This window comes from Haemaphysalis longicornis, unplaced genomic scaffold, assembly GCF_048455015.1.
Source record: "Haemaphysalis longicornis isolate Haplotype H1 unplaced genomic scaffold, Haemaphysalis longicornis Haplotype H1 scaffold_7, whole genome shotgun sequence".
In the NCBI taxonomy this organism is placed as follows: domain Eukaryota; kingdom Metazoa; phylum Arthropoda; class Arachnida; order Ixodida; family Ixodidae; genus Haemaphysalis; species Haemaphysalis longicornis.
In genome coordinates, this window is record NW_027526422.1 from 137,651,743 (window position 1) to 137,671,686 (window position 19,944).

Below are 19,944 nucleotides of genomic sequence, written 5' to 3' on the forward strand. Positions count from 1 at the left end.
CAGACGTCAGCAGCTCTTGTGTGGCGAAGAGCTGAGCGACCAACGACCTTCCCAACTGCTGCACCGGATGCGGCAACTACTATGTGTGCACGCGCGTCAGGACGGCCAGCTCCCACTTCTTCGTGAACCTTTTGTGCAACGGCTGCCTCAGTCGGTGCGCGTGGTTCTCGCGGGTTCAAATCAGACGTCCCTTCATCGACTAGCGCAACTTCCCCATCACATCACGGAATACTCAACTCCAACCTTCGCGCCCATAGCTGCGGCAAGGACACATGAGCAACCACATCGACTGTCGCGCCTTGAGGAGAAAGTGCAACACCTTACCGAGACAATGCAGCATCTGGCGCTCCCCAACAGGACGAGCCACGATGTAACCGATACCTTTCAAGACAGCCAAGCTCTTCCTGAGTAGCCATTCACGAGATAGACAGAACGGAGTTTGCTGGTACCACCGTCGTTTCGGCACGGGTGCTAGCCGCTGCACTAAACCTTGCTCGTTTCCGGCAAACGCTCCGGCCAGTCCTTAACGGCGGCTTACGATATCCGCCCTCCACCCAGCCGCCTGTTCTTCGTAGTCGACCGCGTAAGCAACTCGCGCCTGCTAGTCGACATGGCAGCCGAAATCTCTATTGTCCCGGCAACCCCCGCCGACTTAGCAAGAACACATCGTAGCTGCAGGCAGTCCACAACACTGTCATGGCTACGTACGGCGTGCGCTCGCTGACAATAGACGTCGCGCTCAGGCTCTGGTTTCGCTGGGTCTTCGTGGTGGCGGACGTTAATTTCGCCATACTCTTAGCAGACTTTCTCAGCCACTTCAACCTGAATGTGAGCGTACGTGACCGTTGCCTCAAGGATAACAACACATCCCTCAAAGTACGTGTTTTCGAGTAAAACATCTGCTCATCTGGCACCTGTGCCTTCCAGCCAGTATCTGCCTACCACCACGTCCTGGCCGAATTCCCCTCTCTCACCAAGCCCCGCAACACGGAACAACCGGTGAAACATAACGTGACTCACCACATCGTCACCACCGGGCCGCCAGTCACACCCCGGCCACGACGACTGTCCAGCAAAAGGCTTCAAGCTGCACGCAGGGAGTTCGAGCATATGCTGCAGCTGGGAATTGTTCGCCCTTCGTCGAGCAACCATTCATCGCCGCTACACATGGTGCCTAAATACGACGGGGACGACAGGCGCCCGCGCGGTGATTACAGAGCCTTGAACGCATCGACAACGCTGGACCAGTATCCTCTGGCACACATTCACGATTTTAGTGCGCGGCTGGCAGGTACGAAAATATAAAGCAAGATCGACCTAGTAGCGGCATACCACGAAATCCCGGTCGAACCGAAAGACATACCAAAAACAGCCATAACAACTCTTTCTGAGGGAGCAGCGCAAACTAGACAGGACAAAGGGTTGGACACAACACGAGCGCTCGTGTTGTGCCCTACCCTTTGTCCTGTCTAGTTTGTGCTGCTCCCTCAGAATGAATGTATACCAACTGGTCCAGTTCTCGACCTTGTTCCATAACAACTCTGTTCGGGCTCTTTGAGTTTGTCTGCATGCCCTACGGCGTGAAAAATACCGCAGAGACCCTTCAAAGGTTCGCGGATGAGGTCACCCGGTGTCTTCCTTTCGTCTTGGTCTACCTGGATGACATTTTGGTGGCCAGCAGAACGCTTATGGAGCACGAAGAGCACCTCCACCAGGGCTTTCAGCATCTGGATGAGCACGGTCTCGTGTTGAAACCTCCAAAGTGCGTGTTTGGGGTAGAGGCGCTCAAATTCCTCGGCCACCACATCACTGCTGAAGGCAATATGCCATTGGAATCGAGGGTGTAATCCGTCAAGAAGTTTCCAGCTCCAACATCTTTCCGCAAGCTGAGAGAATTCCTTGGGCTCTTAAACTTGCACAGGCGGTTCATTCCATGTTGTGCTCGAGTACTCCAGCCATTGACCAACCTGCTGCGCTGAGATGACCAGAAGGCACCAGCATTTTGTTGGTCTGATGAACACCAGAACGCTTTCCAGAAAGCTAAGGACAAACTGGCCACGGCTACCCCGCTCATTCATCCACTGCCTGAAGCTCCTACACTCCTCATGGTGGACTCCTCCTCCTCATCGGTCGGAGAAGTGCTGCAGCGAAAGGAGGGTGCGCAGTGGAAGCCACTGGGCTTTTTTTCGAAACGTCTGAGGCCTCCAGAAGTACGGTACAGCACTTTTGGAAGGGAGATGCTCGCAATTTATTGTTCCATTAAGCATTTCCGTTACTTCCACGAAGGTCGTGAGTTCTACATCTTGACAGACCACAAGCCCCTCACGTACGTATTCAACAACAACAGTTCCTCCTACTGAGAACGAGAAATTCGTGAGCTCTCATTCATACCTGAGTTTTCTACAGACATCCGCCACGTTCCCGGGGTCAAAAACGAAGCAGCCGACGGCTTGTCTAGCGTCAACGCTTCCGGCACAGAAGTCCTGGACTTCGAAGCGATGGCCGCGGCTCAGCGGGAGGACACTGAGTTGACAAGTCTTAACGGAGGGGGATCTTCACTCATGCTCTCGGAGGTTGCACTTCCCTACGCCCAGGGCATGATAACCAGCGATACCTCTCCCAGGCTGCCCTACGACCTTTCGTCCCACTGAATTTTCGCCGAGTGGTATTCAACACTTTCCACTCCATCAGCCACCCAGGTGTCTGCGCCAACCAGCGGCTGATAACAGAACGCTTCGTTTGGCCCGGAGTCAACGCAGACGTGCGACGTTGGGCTCGGAAATGTGAAACATGTCAGCAAGTGAAGGTGACTCGCCGCACTCATGCTGCCCTACAGGAATTTCGGACTCCTGAGTCGCGGTTAGACCACGTTCACCTCGACCTGGTGGGAGCGCTACCGCCCTGCCAAGGATTCAGGTACCTGCTCACGTGCATCGACAGGTGCAGCCTGTGGCCCGAAGCTATACCAATTGTGGACATATCAGCTGAGACCGTTGCGCAGGCCTTCACTCAAACATGGGTGTCCCGCTTTGGCTGCCCCGCCCGCATACCAACTGACCGGGGACGGCAATTCCAGAGCAACGTTTTTTCCGCGCTTTAAACCCTTCTCGGCACGAGGCTGCAGCATACAACCGCCTACCACCCCGCCAGCAACCGAATGGTTGAGCGCTTGCACCGGCAACTCAAAGTCGCACTTGCAGCGAACCTCGATCACCCGAACTGGGTGGAGAAACTCCCGCTCGTTCTTCGTGGCCTACGCTCAACGGTGAAGGAAGACTTTGGCTTCAGTGCAGCGGAAATGGTCTACGGCTCAAAAGTGCGCCTCCCGGGAGAATTCTGCTCCGACCAGACACCTTCCGTCCCAACAGCCTGCGATCACATCGAGAAGCTGCGCGCATGGCTTCCGCTACTCAGGCCAACAGCACCTCGCATCGCCCGCAACAGGAAGGTTTTCACTTTTCCCGACATGGACTCAGCTACACATGTGTTCGAGCGACACGACGCAACGAAGCCGCCCCTCACTCCGCCGTACGATGGCCCATTCAAAGTTTTGGGACGTACTAACAAAACCATCGCAATCGAAGTGCGGGGCAAACGAGAAGTCGTCGACGTTGACCTCGCCAAGCCTGCTCATATTGATGTTTTCGTTCATGCAGCCTGTCACGTACGTTTTCAGTGCTAACCATTGGACTGACCTTTCGCCATTCAGCCCGTAACTGCTGTCTTTCTTTAAAAGCTCCGCAATCTAGGGGGGGAGGGGAGCCTTTGTAGCGGAAGCTGCTTAGCACCGCCGCATTCCTTTCTCGCGTCTGCAGCCGGCCATCGACAGCGCGCCTTTGTGAAACACTGGTATTCGCGGCGCCGGCGCCTGTCCCTACCCTTTTCGGAGAACAACTTCCTCTCGGGCCGACTCTTGGGATTAGCCCTGGCGGCATGCTACGTCTGCTCGCTCGGGGGCCCCTTTTTACTCTCTTGTTTAGAAGAACGCGGGGGTTCCCGTTCTCTCCCTCTCGGGGGGTGGGGGGGACTCTCGGCACTCGCATCTTAGGAAAATAAACAGGGTGTCTTGAAACTTTACTCGAGCACCACGTCTGCTTCTCGCTTTCTTCGGCAGCCGACCTTCCTGGCTGCTACAAGATAAACCACTATGCCCTAAATAAAACGTTGTAAAAATATTTTGAGGGAAAGAAATATTATTGGTTTACACGTTTAAGCGCTTACAGATGCCACAATCATGCCCGCGTGCTTTTGTGTACCACATCCCTGCAATAACAAACGAACATTGTACGAGTGAGCTTGAAAATTGCTGCTATTTTCGATGAGCAAAGTGCGAACCTACCAACAGAACGGCTGACGAAAAGCGTATAAATGAAAGGGCGTTTTTTGTTGTGAGAGTTTTAAACGCTGAATCTACAAGGCACGCGAAGAAAAAATTGAGCAACCATTACGGTTTCCAGAAAAAATTCTTGGGGGCGTTTTATAAACATTGTTTATGACTACAGTGAGAAACAATTTTAGAAGACGTAGGGAAAATTGCGACCCGTTTTTTTTTTGTGAAGTAACCAGCCTTCTAGATATATTGAGTTCGGCTTCACAAGACTAGGTGTGGACATTCTTGCAGGCACCTCCACCTTGTGCGAAAGGATATGGTTATTTGATGGTAGTTCTCTCTGTATCGTAGCCACTTTACATGAATGCTTGTAATTTAGAGCGAAGTCTTGTTATGGCACTATTAAGTGATGTAACTGTCACAAAGAAGCAATTTTGGTTCGCGCACATTTTTCGAAGCCTGAAACTATTTATCAGCTTTAGCGGTATGCAACTCGCGCCCACATATCTATAGTTCCATTATTACGATGCAAAACTGCATCATCACTTGTTCAATACTTCATTCACCACGTGAACGCTACAGGCCAACCATAGAATACTTGTTAAAAAATCTGCAGAAATTCCCAAAATTGCTTAATTGTCTACTAATGCCCAGCATTTCTATGCCGCTTGTGTAGAGTGTGAGTTCTTTACAAGCAAAGTTTTTGTTCTGGCTTTTCTAGAATTGTAAGACGAGCTATCTCTATTTATGGTATTATAACCATTACAGGTGTTCCTTGCACCCAATCTGCATTTTTACGTAGATGAAGGGCGTTACACGATTTTTCATTTTTGCTAATTTTCTGTTTTTGTTCTGTTGGGGTTTTCAGAATTCTGTCAGAACTATTTTAAATGTTAAAGGCGGAGCTTCTGCGAGATTTGTGTTGTTGTGGAAATGCAGGGCGTTACACGGGTCGCAATTTTCGTCTTTTTTGCGTACTTTTCATGTTTTGTGGTTTTTCAATATTCAGACTCAGCAACAACCTGCATTAACACCAGAATAACAATTATAAGTCTAACTTCAGCGAAATATGCATTTTTTTGGAAACGCGAGGCGTTGCAGTGTTTAATATTTTCGCTATTATTTTCTCTTTCTCTTATTTTTGTGTTTTTCAAAAAAAAACATCGGGAAAATATCTTCATTTAAACAATTATAACAATTAAAGGTGGAACTTGGGGGAAATTTGCATTTTTGTAGAAATGCAGGGTGTTACACGGTTCGCCACTTTCATCATTTTTTTTATTTGTTCTCTGGATTTTAAAAATTTGCAGTGAAAAATGATCTCCATGTACTCTATTCTAGAGAATAGAACGGTAGAATAAAGGAGAAATCCAGCGCGTTAGAGGGTTGGCCAGTTTTACCAGTATTATTTTGTTGTTTTTAAGTTTTTGAAGATTTTGTACGACAAATTACCTCCATTTATGATATTTTAAAGAATACACATGGAATTCCCTCGAAATCTTGAATTTGTGGAAGTTAGGCGTTCCACGGTTCCACATTTTCGCTATTAATTTTTCTTATTTTGTGGTTTTTCGAATTCTCTCCGGTATTACAACGATCAAATGTGTAACATTCACGAAATCTGAATTTTTGTAAAAGTGCATGGAGTAACACAGTTCTGGTTTTGGGTACTCGGCAAAGAATGATACCTATTAAAATGTGAAGGGCGTTCCTAGCTTTGATAAAATGGTGCGTAAGGGTTGAGTAGGAAATCCAGAGGCTGGGTAGGATACTTCCCTATTCAGGCTTATTGACGAACGAGTGGTTCATTGGTTTACGTAGCCAGTCGCAATGCTACTGGGGTAGCAAACCACACAGTCAAAGAAAAGTGTTCATTTAATAGGGAGATTCTATAGTGGTTGAGGTTGTGGGTCGGCTAAGCCAAACTGCGGTATCGACAGAATATGGGCATATCAAGTTGCGATAACGCAGTTCAGCATTTTCGGCTCATTGACAGCAACATCTCTCGTTCAAGGGTTCCAATACCATATTCGGAGAGGTTCCGGTGAATGCCATACATTTAAATGACATTTATAATGAACGTATGTGCTATGCTATGGGAAGCCGAGTGCCGCAGAGTTAATTTATTTAATTTATTCAGAACACTCCGAAAGGCCTTCTCGCTGGAGGGTATTATATATGGAGGGGCAGTAACACATACAGTAAACCAAACGCGCAGAAGCACAAACTGAAAGAAACCACAATCATTATAAATTAAAACACAAGACGTAATATTCTTGTGATATAACGACAAAAAGAAATATACAAGATAGAAAATTGATCAATAAAACACAAAACGGAAAGTAATCTAGGTTCGGTGAAGGGACACTTTTTGGTTGATGTCTTGGCTGTGCAATGATTGGGAATAAGGAATCTTCGAAGTTTTTAGGGCTTCGTAAAATTTTGTTTATTTCGCCTCAACGTTTCTGGAAATGGGCTAAACTTCGTCATAGAAGAGGAAGTGGAGAGCGTCAGACAACACATGGAGTTCTGTCCCTTCGGTATAATGAAACTCTCACAGAATGCCGGGTTCGCATAACATTTGAACTATCTTCACAACGTCGATGTAGTTCGGACAATCGGTGAAGGGTCCGACACACAGACCCTCAGCTTTTTCTTGGGGCGTGTGCAAAGATAGGCGCCGGAAAGGTAGTGCAACAAATTTATACGCGCCTACACTAAGATATGGGTCCTTACAGTAAGGATTATCCAGGTTGGTTTACTATATTTTCACATGCTGAGAGCGTCGCCGCAGCTTCGCAATTGCAAATTTTTGTATGGTGCGATAAATTGGTCAGGCTGCGAAGATTAGCATCCTAAAACGCTGTGGCTGCACCGTTGGCTGGAAACAGATACGTAATATTTTCCGGCAGTCATTTCGCTTTCTACAGACAAGTTTCCTCGCCTTTCTCCCCTTAAATTTCCCACAGATTGTGTTAATTGAAGCAGACAAACTACTTGATCTAAATATTAGTTAGCTCATTAGAGGGGGGAAATTCTCCTGTCTGGTATTATGGGTGCCTATGTTTTCAATATCATTAATCCTAGTGCACACCGGGGCCTTAGTTATGGCGGCGTAAGTGCCGACAGTACCACAAAAGCATTCCTGCACACATGCTGCAGAAGGTCTAGGCAGGGCTGGTGGGTGAGGGGGCGGGCGGATACAAAATGGCTTTCACCCATTCACCCAGGTTCTGGCGCTGTCTGCAAATTTCTCGGCTTCAAGCACCCATACTGAAAGCACATACTACATGAGGTATTTAGATTTGGAAGTTCAGGTCAGACAAAGGCCTACAATTATTAGGCTTTTTCCGTTCATAAACGCTCATGTGATCATGTGATGTGAACACTACGGGAATATTCATTAACCCCATTCCTGACCTCCATCTCGCGTCATACTTCAGTGTTCGTCGGAGGGCTAAATTTTCGCTAGAACAATGTGCGCATAAGACCTGTACCAATATGCCATAGTGACGGAGCGCTTTTACAGCGGACGTGGGAAACGGAAGTCGCACGGCCCCTCAGGTAGGTTAGCTTTCTTAGGTCAGATACAATGTTGTGAAAGAGGATATAAAGCCATTATAAGAACGCATTCACTAAACCGGGTTTTTCAAACGAAGCTTAAATGGTAAGTTCCGATCCCCTAGCGAGCAGGGAAAATGAATAATGAACAAGAGCGGTGCATTTTAAATTAAGTTGTTGCTTATTTTTTGTGAGCAAGCGCAGCTGCTGTTTACACGTTATAAGTTTGGATGTGGTTAGACATTTTGATTTGTCCGGTAGTTCGCTCGATATAGGCGCTGCAGCCAAGTGATTAAGGGGAGGTGTCTGTGCGGGTTCTACAAAAAGCAGCTTCCTTGTGTTTCATTAGCTTGGAAGTAGTAAACGGGAGTGAGTGTCTTAGTGCGCCCTAATATTGGGTGATGCATCGGAACGTGCCATGCCAACGTATTGAAGAAACACATATACACTTGTGCAAAAACTTAGTGTTTAAAAATTACATGAGCTAGGTGCTTTATGTTGTCAATAAAGAAACAACTAAAGTGTTGACGCAACAATTTCTGGACGCGCTATGAATGAAAGAAACCCTGTTCTTATTCCGCTTTTCAGACTCCCTGGGAAAGGACTGAAAGCCTGAAAAGATACGGCAAAGTACTTCAGGTCAACTCTTCTGGATACGTCACTGTACTGTTCACTGATGGTACTGTGTGGCACATACAATCCAGCTTTCTCAAGATCGTCCAAAGCTCGAACGGCTGCGGCAGTGGTAAGACTGTGATGACGCTCTCAAGTTTTACTGCAGTGAGTCTGAACGCAAATGTTTCATGCTGTTGTTGAAAAGTATGGACGTTCACACAGAGATCAAACGGCAGGGCAGCTGTAAGAAAGAAAATAATAAGAAATAGGGACACCGGGCAACTGTAAGAAATAAAAAACGAGAGTATCAGTTTGTGCGGTTTGTGCGGCCTGTCTGTTAAAGTCATATATTGTGGCACGGTTTATTTCTGTCAAGCCTCTTTCTGATGAAAACACTTAAATCAATTGTGCGTCAATGAGATTGGGCACCGTGTTTCTCCAGAAATGGGTGAGATCAAAGCAAAATCTTTCTCAGCTAGCATATGTATCAGTGCCCAAAATACGAGACATAAATTTTAAAAGGAGTCAGTGCTTATCCTGTTATTTCAGAAAAAAAATCAACCCGAGAAACAAGTTTGAATTCGTCCTCTTCCGCGTTGTGCTGAACGTGGAATCAGTATCTTACATCTTAAACAACAATCATGTGGAACAGGTTGCTTCCTACAAATACCTTGGCGTTCACCTAACTACTAACTTGAGGAGGAATGATCACATTAACCATATTCTCGCATCTGCAAACCACTCTCTTGGCTTTCTGAAACGTAACCTGAAACATGCTCCTGCACAATTACGCAAACTAGCATACACAACACTAATAGGTCCCGAAATAGAGCACGCTTCAGCGATATCGGATCCCCATCAAGCATACCTAATAACTGATCTAGAAGCCCTGTAAAACCGTGCTGTACGCTTCATTTTATCGGATTATTCACGTCACACCAGTGTAACAGCATTAAAAAATCGCGCCGGGTTTCAAGCCTTATTCCATCGTCGTTGTGTATCTCGTTTAACACTCTTTCACAAACTTTACTATCATGCGTCTCTTCATAATGATTTCATGTGTAACCTTCAGTAATCTTCCTGCGTCATGATCATCCGAACAAGGTCAAATGCATCACATGTCGTTCACTCGCAGTTGCTCAATCATTCATACCTCGAACCGCAATAGAATGGAATAATCTGCCATCACACATTGTCATGGAAAAAAATGTCTCGAAATTTACAGATGCCCTAAACAGAAATATGCAGACCTAACGCCATTTACCTGCCCCATTTGTACATTTTGTTTTCCTTTTTATTGCTAATTTTCTTTCCACAGGCTAGAAAACGTGCTGGGACGTTGTATCAATTTTGCTACGCGGCTCCCAGAACTACTCTTTTTTCTTTTTCTTTCTTTATTTTTTTCCTCTGCGAATGTTTTTTTTGTTACGCGATGCACTGTCGTTTTTCTTGCTCTTTTTGTTCTTGTGTTTTGTTTTAATGAAATTTTGATTTAGTTTCACCATTGTGTTTGGATGTACACCCTATGTAATACCCTCCGCCGCAGGGCCTTTAGGGTTATTTTGAAATGATAATAATAATAATAACATAATAATAATAATACCAATAATAATAATCAATCAATCAATCAATCAGCCTTTATTAGAGTGCCCAGGAACAGCCGAAGCCTTCGTGCCGGTGCACTGAGAGGGGGAAAACAGGCCGCATTGAAATACACCAGCGGCTGTCAAATAAACAGCTAGTAAAAAGGTGGGTGAGTGAAGAAGAATAAAAAAACTCGAAATACTACAGAGAATAAAATTAAAAGTGTTATCCAACCTACATTACACGACTAACAGAGACTACAAATTACGGTACATTGAAAAAACGCATCGTACAAGAACCATAGCAATAGGATGAAGCATTTTTTCCATGCACGAGGATTGAAGCTTGCAATCAATCAATCATGTTTATTTACGTGCCCAGGAACAGCCAGTGGCCTGAGTGCTGGCGCACGGATAGTTACATGAAAACAAAATGCAAGAAACATATTGCAAGAAACAAACAAGCGACAAGACACACACAAATTGAAGTAGCGAAAATTACAGAAATAAAGCACAGGCGGAGCCTGGGTAGAGGTAAAAAAGAAAAAAGAAGATGCCTTTGTGGCTCAGCTTATTGTAATGAATACACAACAAGCAGAGAACAAAGTTTGACAGTAAGACGACAAAGACAATGACAAGAGTATAGAGACAAATGATAAGACAAGCATGATAAGTAAACAGTTTCAAAAACAGGCAACTATATTGGTTAAACACAACCGCAGAGAAACCAAATTTCAGCAATAAAAAAAAAGAAAAACGAACGACAGAGATATCATAGATGTTTAACATACTGTGTTCAACAGCGCAGTAGGGTAAATTGTAAAGGAGCTTTGAAAGATGTCAAGGCGTTCAGATAAGCGGTTGTAGCAATTCTGTATTCTGCGCACAGGAGAATTATTGGAGTTGCGCGCAGCGGTCAAGAAAGGGCGATGCGACCTGGTGGGCCTCTGTGGAACACTAAACTCTAAACAGTTAAGCAGGTCCGCGCAAGAAAGGTCACCATGAACAATTTTGTGAAGAAATGAAAGGTCTGCACGCATACGTCTGCAGGTCAACGAAGGGATGGAAGTAACTATGGGTAAGTCAGAATCAGGATGAAAACTGTGATTGTGATGACGGTGCTTAAATATGGATAAAAACTTCTTCTGCACACGTTCTATTAATTCACTACTAGATTTGGAGATGCCGTTCCAGGCAACAGAAGCATATTCTAAGTGGGGGATACGTATTGCATTGTATAGCATTAGAAATGGATCTGGAGAAGAGAATTCCTTTGTAATCCGACACACATTTCCAAGACTTCGGAGCGCTCGGCGGGTGATGAGCCTAATATGAGAAGAAAAAGAGAGGGTACTGTCGAAAAGAACCCCGAGGTCCCTAATCTCCTCAACCCTTTGCAAAGGAGCTCCCTCTGTACTGTAGGAAAACAGTAGACGATGGGTTTTCCGGCTGTACGTGACAACCTTTGTTTTAGCTGGATTTAAAATTATACAGTTTTTGCTGCACCAGACCGATAATTCCGACACATCCCTCTGCAAGGCACAGCAGTCCTGAAAACTGCTAATGTGCCTAAATAGTTTGACATCATCAGCATGGAGAAGAAATGAAGATTTTGTTAACACTGTTGACACATCATTGATAAAGATAGAAAACAATAGTAGACCCAGCACAGAACCCTGAGGTACACCACTCGTTGCAGTGTAAACACTAGACCTTTTGAAGTTTACATCTACGTAAAAGGATCGGTCATGGAGATAGTTGGACAATAAGGCAACAAGGCTTGCATCAACACCGGACATAGTAAGCTTGTTAATTATAATTTATGGTTCACTACATCAAACGCCTTACTGAGGTCAAAATAGATAACGTCCAACTGGCCGTTTTCACAAACTGCAGCCGAAGCCTGAGTCATGAAGCTTGCAAGATTTGTAACCGTCGATCGACCCGAGAAAAAGCCGTGCTGATTTGGTATCAGAACGTTCTTGACGCAGGCAGCAAGAACGTTGTGCAGAGCTGACTCAAAGAGTTTTGAGGCGACACTAAGGAGTGAGATTGGGCGATAGTTGGTAACGGCTGACTTATCACCAGACTTAAATATTGGAAAAATTCGAGCAATCTTCCATGCACGAGGGAATTTGCCGAAAAGTAAACAGTTATTATAAATGGAAGGTGAGACAGGCACAAAAATGTTGCAGTAAGCCTTCACGAGGGCTGCTGGAATTCCGTCTGCACCACAGGAAAATGACGGTTTCATCCGTTTAAGGCTATCATTGACAAGTTTTTCATCGAACATAAGTGTACTAAAATTAGACATATTATTAAACGATAGGCGTTCGTCGTGACCATCTGGCAGTTGAAAGACAGAATGAAAGTACTGAGCAAAGCTTGTGACGACATCGTCAACCTGTTCCCCATCGGAATTAAGCAGGCTAATGTGTTCTTTTTTCTTATTAATAATAATAATAATAATAATAATAATTTCTTTTTTCTTTTTAATAATAATAATAATAATAATAATAATAATAATAATAATAATAATAATAATCAATCAACCTTTATTTTTGGTGCCCAGGAACAACCCTAGGGTCTTGGTACTGGTACACCATATACGAGCATTCATAAAAACAAACTAAAATCAAGACAACACTACACAGAAAACCATATATATGAAAGAAACAATAAAGTAAAAATAGTTACAGAGATCCCAGAAAGCAAAACAGCAAAAAAAAAGGAAGCCTAGTGTTGGAAGTCATAACACCCGGCCAGCAAAACGTTGAGGGCACGTGAAAAATTGAAAATACACAAGCAAATACTCAATGAACATGACGGAGATAGATTATACACATAAAAGAAAGGTTTTGTAACAAAATCTTAGGAAGTTTCAAAATGGAAAAACGAAGTTCAGCGTTACAAGCACTGACACTTAAACCGACAGAAATTCAAGCAACACAAAATAGGGAAAAGTGAAAAACAAAGAAGCAAGATGATGATTTGCATAAAATAAATACGGAACAGAAATACGGCACATAAATGACATAAAGGCACTTAAGCTACAACAGTTTTCAATTCATTAGAGAACAAAGACAAACAGTTCTGGAATATATCAAGACGATCGGAATATTCATTATATGCATATTGTATTCTGCAGATGGACGAGCGTCGTCTACTTAAAGCATCTGTTCTGAACGTTCGAAATCTTCGGAAAAGTTTGTTCGGCAAGTTGGCATTGATAAGTGCAACCAAGTCATCACACAAAATATCACCATGAAGAAGTTTATAAAGAAAGATAATGTCAGCTCTCATTCGTCGACACCAAAGGGAAGGAATACTTTTGAGACAAGACATGCTGCCGTTTGCGTCTTCTTGTACATGACGGAAACGATGCCTAAAGATAGAAAGGAACTTATTTTGAACCCTTTCGATGCGGTCACTATTGGACTTGCAAGTTCCATTCCAAACAACAGAACCGTATTCGAGAAGAGGTAAGCACAGAGCTGAATACAACTTTAAGAAACGAAGAGGAATTTTAAACTCTCTAGAATACCTGCAAACAGCACCCAGACATCGAAGAGAGCGTCCGGTAATTTGTGTAACGTGGGAAGAGAAAGTCAGAGAAGAATCAAATAGTACTCACAAGACCCGAATTTCGGTCACCCTCGGCCGTGCAGTGCTTGCTATTTTATAGGAGTATTGCCGCTGTTGAGTTTTCGTACTATAGGAAACAACTTTAGTTTTTGAGGGGTCTAAAATTAAGTCGTTTTTGGTGCACCAACGATGGAATGACACGATATCAGCCTGAGCAGAATTAAAGTCCTCAACATTACGCACTTCTCTGAAGATTTTCATATCATCAGCATACAACAAAAAAGATGAATTTTGAATGGCAGAAGCAACATCGTTAATGAAAATGTAAAAAAGAAGGGGGCCCAGAACGGAGCCCTGGGGTACAACACTTGTTTCTTTGTACCTAAATGATGTTTGACCGTTAACACTTACATAGCAATATCGCTCCTGGAGGTAGCAACGCATAAGACCCACTAAAGAAGCGTGAACATCTAACAGAATGAGCTTGGTAAGCAATAACGAGTGGTTGACTACATCAAAGGCCTTGCTCATGTCACAGTAGACCGCATCAAGCTGGCTTCTACCAACGACTGCTGGGACAGCCTGCTCCATGAAGCATGCGAGGTTTGTGGAAGTTGAGCGACCACGCATGAAACCATGTTGATTAGGAATGAGGACGTGTTTAAGTGAGAAAGACAAGACCGTATGAAGAGATAACTCGAATATTTCAGAGGCAGAACAAAGGAGCGACACTGGCGTATAGTCCATGGGATCAGTTTTTGGGCCTGACTTGAAAACAGGGAATACACGAGAAATTTTCCATGAGCGAGGGTACGTGCCAGAGCGGAGACAGTTAATAAATATTGAGGTGAACACAGGAACGAATATATTTGTATACGTTTTTAGAATTGCAGCAGGAATACTATCTGGGCCAGAAGACAACGAGGGTTTTAGCCGCTTGATGCTGGCCCGCACGATGTTCTCATCCAATTGGAAACAAGCGGAGTTACCGTCCTGGTGACAAGAGACGCTGCCGTCATCACTACCACCGCTAAGCCCAAACAAGGAGGAAAACTGACGAGCAAAGCAGTCGGCCGCATCTGCAACCTCATCGCCGTTGGAATCCAGAAGACAAATAGATTCTTCCGTTGTACTACATCTAAAATGAATGTACTTCCAGAAGGCTCTCGGCTGATGAGTTGCTTTAGCTTCAACTGACGCCAGGTACAAAGCATGATCACGCTTGTGCAATATTTTGCATAGGGCACGTAGGCGCCGGAACTCCTGAGCGAACTGATTTGCACCAGAGCGCTTCATCTTTCTGTGCGCACGTTCTTCGAGTTTCAGGGCATCCCGCAATTCAGAAGAAAACCAGTGTGGGAACTTGAACTTCTTTGGTAAATTTTGCGGGATGTATTTCTTCATACCCAAAAGCACAATCTCAGTAAAACGGTCAACTTGTTCATTGACATCAGAGAGGTCAATGACTGTTGACCAAGGGGCAGCAGAAAAGTAGCCATACAGCCCAACGTAATCTCCCCGGGCGAACGCGTAGCGAGGTTACGCATTGCTTGAAATTACAGAACGGTGGAGTATTGTAGGAAGGCAACAGGAAATAGAAACAGGAGGATGATATTTGTCGGGTATTACTAAAGCACAAAAAGAGCGCGACACACTAACGCCATCGAAGTTTGAAAAGCACAGGTCCAGAATGTTTCCATTGCAGTTTTTTATGTGATTACGCTGTGCCATAGAAGGGAAAGACGAAAAATCTAGTAACCTATTACCCTTCTGCTGAAAGTGGTGGTTGTAGTGGGAACAGGTGATGTGGCTCCACTGAACGCCAGGAGCGTTAAAATCTCCAAGGAGGAGGATTTTGAGGTCGCAATGAGTAGTGAGCACCTGTTCAGTGGAGGAGACTAACTTATTGAACGCGTCAGGAACTACATCAGGAGGAACGTAAAAAACACCAACTAGAAGTTTTTCAGTTTTAGAGATATGAATTTCGACCCATAAAGACTCACCTGCGTTTTCAATATCGCTACGTAGCACACACGGGAGAGATTTGTTAACTGCGCGAAGTACACCGCCCCCCTTTTGTTTGCATCCCATTAAGGCACGATCATTACGATATACATGGTAATTTTGAGGAAAATAATCAGTGCATAGAATATCAGGGCACAACCAAGTTTCAGATATAGCTATTAACGGAAAGCAAGATGCCAGAACATTACCAAAAAATTCAGTCGCCTTAGTTCGAAGACCTCGCACATTCTGATAAAAAACATATAAATAATAATAATAATAATAATAATAATATAAATAATGCTTCAACCGGCTTCTGCAGGAAGATGCCAAATTTGATACAGTTTACTTTCATAATGAACAAGATGTGGCAATAGTAAACACGCTTGCAATAGGAGAAAAAAAATTCCAACGTCAAGTATCATGAGCACTGCCAGTAAGTGTAATGAAGAATGACATCACTAGACATTTCGGGAGCAATACATCACAGAGCAAAGGTGCACTTTAAGGTAAAACGTCATCTGCTGGTTCTAACAATGCACGCTGTTTTATGAAATACCTGCATAATTGAAATCAAGCACCATTATTCCCCCGGAAGGGACATTACGTCGTCATGTCCCTTATCACGGTGCGGTGAGAGAATTATTGTTACCGTGTCGACATTTTCAAGTTTCTCTGCACAAATTCACGACAAATATTTGTGCCCTGCACGCACAGTTACTTAAGATAAAGCAAAGACCTAATCCCTTGAAAAAGGTGGAGACGCCGAGGCGTTCAATACGGTAGGTGGTTTTTTGAGCCGCAACGAACCTAAGAACTCGTCATCCCCAGGTAACATTCAGTGAGGGGGGCAGCGTGCCGATAACATAAGTGGTCAACGCCATTTGCTGATTTTTACGTAGATATATAGGGTAGATATATAGATATATCTATTACGTAGATATATAGATATAGGGAACATAAACATGTGCGGACGCTCCAGAAACGTGGTGTCTTTTTCTCTTGCCCTTGAGATGACCTGCGGCTATCTGTTTCACGCAATTTCTTGTGGTCGGATACATTAACTGCCACATTTATGATTCTTGCTGTCTGATACCCAACGGTCCAGTCGTCAACGACGTTTTTTGTTTGCTTTAGTCTGTCTCTTTTCAAAAGATTTTCACTTTACTCTGAGCAGTTATCGGCCGTTAGATGGTATGAAGGATTTGCGGCACAGCACCCCGGACGGCCGTTCTCCATTGGCAATATACTTTGCAAATATAATGCTGAATTGTAGTGGCATCTGGGATTTGGGGGGCCAACTTTGCTCGTTTCATTCGGTGTTTCCATATGTTTCCCATCTATATCTTCACCCTTTCGGTGCTGTCGGAGGTTTGACCAAATTAGGGTTTTGACGGACGCTATGCGAGCTTGTCGGTTAGTTTTGGCGTGGGTGATCTTCATTTCCAGTTGAACTTTCGCCGATATTACCCTGCCTTCAAAATCAAAGGCGTCAAACATATCCGTTCCGAGCTTTTCAATCTCCACGATATTTTCTATTTCCCGGTTAATATTTTCCAAGCAATCGTTTTGGTAAGTCAAAGTTTTTAAAAGATCAGTCAACTCACGTATAGGTGGTTGCTCGATGAGGAGAAAGTCTTCAACCTTGCCGATAACAAGTTTTAGTCGCTCTCGCACGATCCGCCGTCTTTCGATGAGGGCCCTTATGTTCCAGCCCAGCGTCACAGACGTCAATATGGCTGGATTCCCACTCATGGGGCAGAAGTCGGCGCCATAGTAGCGGCAGTCACGCAGCCACGAAGGCAGAATTCACAAGTCGCCAAATGTGATGCAGTATGAATGGGTCCGGCTCGGTTCTTCTTCTTTAGCTGGCCAACCTTTCTCAACGGGTTCGCTGGAACGGCGGCTTCATTTCTATTCCCCAGAGGTGAGAAAGCGGTCGAAGGTAGTCAGACAATTCCGGTCGGAGTGGCTTATCTCCGGAGGTCCCTTGGTCCCGGGTTTCTTGCACCAAATTGTAGAGAAAGAGACGAGCCGCAGTCACCCGTTCTGATGCGTGCTTTAATCTAACATGATCATCATGATGATGACGGGCACGAGGGAGACGAGGCGTCTTCTTTTCAAACAATCATGTCGCAGACATCGCACGGCTCTAAATTTATTATACAAGGGGCACTGCTGAAAGACCAACGTAAGGTGCGAAAACATCTTGTGCCTGTGAGCAAAATCGGACAGCGTGATCCTTGTAAAAGCTGTCCAGCATGGCCGTAATAACCAAAGTCCCACTAATAACCAAAGACGAAGTTGAAAAGACGTTGAAGGGCATAGAAGTGCCGAACGCTGCCGAAGACGATGGCATAAGCATAAGTCATTTAAAAGCGGGAGGAGATAGGAGGAGGAGGAGGAGCTTCCTGCACCATTTAAAGACTGCAAAATGTCCATAGCCTGGAAAGACGGAAACATAACTGCGATTCGCAATAGGGGGGACACCGAAAACCTTAACGAGACCATGCAGACAAAAGACAAGTTTCTTTATTCCATATATTTTGTGTTTTACAGCGCCTCAGCGCTTGTCCAGAAAGAAACGATCCTTTTCACCAAGGAATTAATTGTTTTAGGTAAAAAGTTTGCTTCTCCCACTAAATCGTGTTTTCGGGACGTCCGCAATGACACTACAAGAACCGCTTTGCACCCGATGGCGGAGCCTTGTTCTCCGTTAGTCAAACTGTATGGCGCTACCATACCGCGATTGGCCGTTTTTTTCATTGCTTTATTTTTGACCGTATTTGTACCTGCCTTGTCTTTGTTAAGTTAGAAAAAAATCGTTTCGGGAAACATGGTGTTCGCTCGAGAGCGATGGTCACGTAACGCACCACAGCCAGTCGGCCAGTGTTGTCTGAGGCAACCCCGGAGCGGCGCAGTGCTGTGCAGCTAAAACAAGCATAGTGCGTCAGTACAAACAGCAGTACGCATCGTTATTTATGTTCACGTGAACTTTCGTAACTTCCTCTGTTTTTCCTTCCATTCTTAGTGCTAGAAAAAGAATGTGCTTTGAATTTAGGCGCAAATAACTCGTTCGGTAAGCTTGCAACCACTGCCTAATTTGCGTTTGCTTTTGCCTGCCTCAGCCAATCGCAGAGATGCCACATATGACATCATAGCTTCTGATGCTTGAAATGAGCTAGTGGGTCGCATTGCCATTTCCTTTTTTTCTTAATGATGTAGCTTATTTGAGCAAAGATTACTTTAAAAGTGGTGTAAGTTTGATTCTAACGAGGCAATTTTTCGAATAAAACGTACTTGTGTTTTGTCTGCATGGCTATTAAAGAACTACACACTTATCAGCCTGCTCTCGTTTGTGTACAAGCCTGCTTACCAAAGTAATAGTTAATCGAATAAGTAACTGCCTAGAATGTTATCAACCGAGTAAGAAGACTGGGCTTAGGAAAGCTTACTTCTAGTGACAAGAAAATCCGCATAGTATGTGAAACCTTTTACTTGACCTAATAGACTACACAGAAGCGCTTAACTCGATGAGCAATGAAGTTGTGCTGTGACAATTTGAGGAGGCCCACATTAGGCTCTTGGCAGACATGTATAAAGTATGTGCAAGAACTTTAATCCTTCACAAGAAACGCGACAAATTCCTGATCCGAAAATACTATCTGGTCATAATATTTCACAATTTGTCAGGTGGCCGTGCTCAGGAAAGTTGACTGGGAAGACATCCTGACGGATAAACGGAGAATAGTTGAGCAAGTTTACCTTCGCAGACGACATTGTCTTGCTAAGTGACTCTGCATAGCACCTGAAAAAAAACCGCCTGAAGAGCTGCAAACCCTCAGAAAAGGCGAAATACTAAAGATAAATACGAATAAATCTAAAGTCGTGGCGAATAATGATGTGAAATCCCCCTATTGAGCCTGTGTAACGAAACGCTAGAGCAAGTAAAACAAAATATCTCTCTCCGTCAGGTTACCACACCTAACCGCAATCACGAGAAGGAAATTCGGCGCATGATAAGCATGGGCTCGGATTAACTCGGCCGACACTCTCGAATAATGAAAAGTAAGCAGAGCGTACCACTTAAAAGAAGATTGTGCAACGAATGCGCCCACTCGGGGATTAAACATAAACCTGAATCTTGGCGGTGCACTAAGAATTCTGAAACAAATTTACGTCGGCTGAACGGGCCATGGAAAGAAGAATATTAGAAGTTAGCTAGAGTAGAGCAAGGTAGCATTAGACAACAACCTAGGATAGAAC

General features: G+C 44.4%; 1 protein-coding gene across 1 annotated transcript in view; it reads left to right on the plus strand.

Moving 5' to 3' along the window:
* The window catches only part of LOC144146570 (uncharacterized), a 207,561-nt gene that overhangs the window by 124,540 nt on the left and 63,077 nt on the right, over positions 1-19,944 (plus strand). The window contains exon 9 of the mRNA XM_077678513.1: positions 8,480-8,636. Coding sequence (XP_077534639.1) covers positions 8,480-8,636 — 157 coding nt within the window. The remainder of the gene's footprint in view (positions 1-8,479; positions 8,637-19,944) is intronic.